Source organism: Lolium rigidum, chromosome 4, assembly GCF_022539505.1.
Source record: "Lolium rigidum isolate FL_2022 chromosome 4, APGP_CSIRO_Lrig_0.1, whole genome shotgun sequence".
Taxonomy (NCBI): Eukaryota; Viridiplantae; Streptophyta; class Magnoliopsida; order Poales; family Poaceae; genus Lolium; species Lolium rigidum.
The window spans coordinates 183,229,954-183,233,378 of record NC_061511.1 but is presented as its reverse complement, the minus strand read 5'-3'; the positions used below and the strand labels follow the sequence as shown (position 1 = coordinate 183,233,378).

Here is a 3,425-nt window from a genome sequence, read left to right as displayed (position 1 = left end):
AATGCTTATAGATTTTTGGTATTTGTTTCAGAATATAAGGTTGTAGGTTGGCTTTTTTCAATTACCCCTCTACCGGTCAGCTCCCACACGACATGCATGAAAAAAATCCATACAAAAGGGAAAAAATTAATTGAGATTTCTAATGCATGACCCCAACGATTCCTTAGATTTAGGAAGTCTTAATAGTAGAACATGGCTGCACATATATGGAGACAACCAGAGAGATTTGTGGGATTTATTATGTTAATTTAGAAAGTTAAGGATTTCCCTTATTTTACTCTAATCCCAAATCGTTAAGCCAGGCACTATAGAATAGAACAGATGGAGTATATGGTTACTTCAAACAAAAACGGTAGGAAACCTCTCTTGGACGATACCGGGTAATTGCAGTAGGAAATTGCCTACAAACATATAGATAGGGATGTAAACGGATCGGATCGGATCGGATATTGCTCTTACCGTATCCTTTACCTTATTTTTGTAACGGATTCGGATCGGAGCGGATAATGATCGGATGCGGATTATATCAGATTACGGATATGGAGCGGATTCGGACCGGACTCGGATCGGAAGCGGATTATTAAGAAAATATACACATAAAAAATATAGAAGTATGGTTTTCTATGTAAAATATGTTTGTAATTATAGAATATAGCTAAATGTACACACTATTTCGTACAACAAAGCAATTTGTGTACTAATAGCATACATATTTTGGCCGATGAACTAACTATATTGTCGAAATATTTAGGGTTGGGCTAATTTTCTCGGATTATCCTCTTTGTAGACCTCGGATAATCCGCAAAAAATGGCGAATAATCCGTATCCGTCGGATAGTATCAATACCATATCCTCTACCATATTTGCCGGATATCCGTTTGAACACTATCCGCATCCATACCCATATCCGGTGGATTTCTAAAAATGCATACCATATCCTTAAAAATGGATATGGATGCGAATTCGGAGCGGAAATTATCGGTACCATTTACATCCCTACATATAGACAACAGAAAAAGCCCATGGGCCAAAATTCCTAACAGGCTTCCACCTACACTGCGCTTATCGACCCAGTACAATCGCGCTGGCCGCTGGCGAGCCCACTTCCTCTTCGTTACGAATCCTAAGCACTCCGCGCTCGCTCCGGACGACACGGCGGCCGGCGTCGCTGACCGCTCTCGGCCGCACCGCATGCCAGCCCCCGCCACCGTCGCCTCCTTCAACGCCCTCATTGCCTCGCACGCGCGCTCCGGCCGCCCCTCGCAGGCGCTCCGCACCTTCCGCGACATGCTCGCGCGAGGCTTCCCGCCGGACCACTTCACACTGCCCCCCGTCCTCCGCTCATGCGCGCTCACCGGCTCGGCGGCCCTCGCCGCCTCCGCCCACGCGCTCTCCGTCAAGCTAGGCGCCCAGGGAAACCTCTTCGTGGCGTCCGCGCTGGTGCAATGCTACGCGGGCATGTCGAACCTCCCCCACGCGCGGAGGCTGTTCGACGGAATGCGCGAGAGGGACGCCGTCCTGTGGACATCCATGCTCTCCGCTTACTCCCAGGGTGGGCAGCCAGAGGAGGCGATGCGGTTCTTCGAGGGGATGGTGGCGGCCGAGGTGCAGCTGGACGCGGTGGTCATGGTCAGCCTTCTTCTCGCGTGCGGGCAGCTCGGCTGGCGGCGCCACGGGAGAAGCGTGCACGCGTGCTGCGTCCGGAGGTTCCTGGGGATGCCTCTCTCCCTAGGAAACGCCCTTGTGGACACGTACGTCAAGTGTGGGGAGCTTGCGTACGCCGAACGGGTGTTCTCCGTGATGCCCAGGCGGGATGTTATCTCGTGGAGCGCGCTGATCGTCGGTCATGGTTTAAACGGGAGCTCTGATGTTGCTCTGAGGCTTTTTGATGAGATGGTGGCCAGAGGAGTGGAACAGAACTCGGTCACCTTCCTCGGGGCCCTGTCAGCCTGTGCACATTCGGGCATGGTGGAGAAAGCATATGCTATATTCCAGCAGATGAAGCAGAAGGGCATCAAGCCTGAGCTGAAGCATTACTCTTGCGTGGCTGATGCATTAGGGAGGGCTGGCCGTGTTACCGAGGCCGTCAATCTCATAGAGGAAATGCCTTGCCAGCCAGACGAGGCCATGCTTGGTGGCATACTGGCAGCTTGCCGAGTGCATGGTGAAGTGGATGCTGCCGAATGGATTTCGAAGAGGCTGATGGCCATGTCTCCTGCAAAGAGTGGCTACTACATGAGCCTGGCAAACGTGTATTCTGACGCTGGAAGGTATGTTGATGCGGAGAGAATAAGAGGCTTCATGAAGGAAGTCAAAGTCGACAAGCTTCCTGGGTATTCTGTCTCGGAATCAAATAACTAGCTCCATATAGTAGGCAACAGATTTTGAAGCAGTTTGGCAAGTCTAGTGACATAACTCCCAGTTCAGTATATGCTTTGCTTTGACAAAGCATGTAGTCACATGGTGGCTGGGAAGGATAAATCAGATGACTCAGCTAGACAATTTTTTGTCGATTACACTATTTCAAACATTCGAGTGGCTGAGTTGGTGCTGTCAAAGTGCAAGTGTCAAATATATAAAATTACAAACATTTGAGTTGCCGAATTGGTGCCATTAATGTGTCACGTACCAAGAAGTTTGGGGAACCAGCTTCTTCGAGCCAACGAGGACAAGATTGAACAGGTCGATGAAACATAGATATATTGGAACCACACAGTTCTCCTGCATGTATTTGAGAGAGCAAATAAAGAAAACAATCCACTCTATGTGGGTTTTGCTTGATCAGGTGCCTATGGGGTTGAAATAGCTTTTGACACTGGCAAGAGAATATGTCCAGATATGTGGACATCTGACCGGCATGGTTTAAACTAAGTTCCATGTTATACTCATTGCGCAGTGCTCACTTAGGTTGCTTGAAACACGTCAGATGGCGAACTTTTCATAAGGAATTGAAGAAAGCCAAGCCTCCAAATCAAATTACCTTCTATCTATATATATGTTTGTGTTTCTACAACTACAGTGTGTGCACACTGCACCGGCGCCATAGCTCTTGTACCTTGTGACAACTCCATAGACTGAGCTGAGGTGGAAGTAGTGTGGGAACACGAGAAATCCTGGAGAAGGATTAGGTTATTTCCTCCGAAGTGGTGGCAAATTGAGGTGCAATATTTTTGCGCATTTGATGGAGTTGAGTCTAATCCTTAGTTCCTTACCTATCGAAACAGCCTCTTAAGTGCTCAGAGGAACCAGAGGAGTTAAAGCTGTTGGAGGAAAGAGGCTAAGTTCTGAATATGACGATGAATGATAAGTTATTGGCTGTTATTCAATTTTTATTGTATAAGGCTTCATTGAGCTGGGCTCCTCTTAGAGAATTTGGTATTTAGCTGCTGGCAACCTCACTCTGATTTTCAGTGTCCTGCTTTAAT

The 3,425-nt window shown here is 48.0% G+C and overlaps 1 protein-coding gene across 1 annotated transcript; it reads left to right on the top strand.

Annotated features, from left to right (window-relative positions):
* Window positions 1-1,287: 1,287 nt before the first annotated feature.
* On the top strand, window positions 1,288-2,500 carry LOC124706484 (pentatricopeptide repeat-containing protein At4g14170-like). Its single transcript, XM_047238149.1, has one exon. It carries the CDS (start codon window positions 1,288-1,290, stop codon window positions 2,359-2,361), a length of 1,074 nt encoding a protein of 357 aa, XP_047094105.1. The 3' UTR covers window positions 2,362-2,500.
* Window positions 2,501-3,425: the final 925 nt, after the last annotated feature.

Coding starts and splice junctions, on each gene's coding strand:
- LOC124706484 (XM_047238149.1), top strand. CDS start 1,288: ATGCTCGCGCGAGGCTTCCCGCCGGACCACTTCACACTGCCCCCCGTC.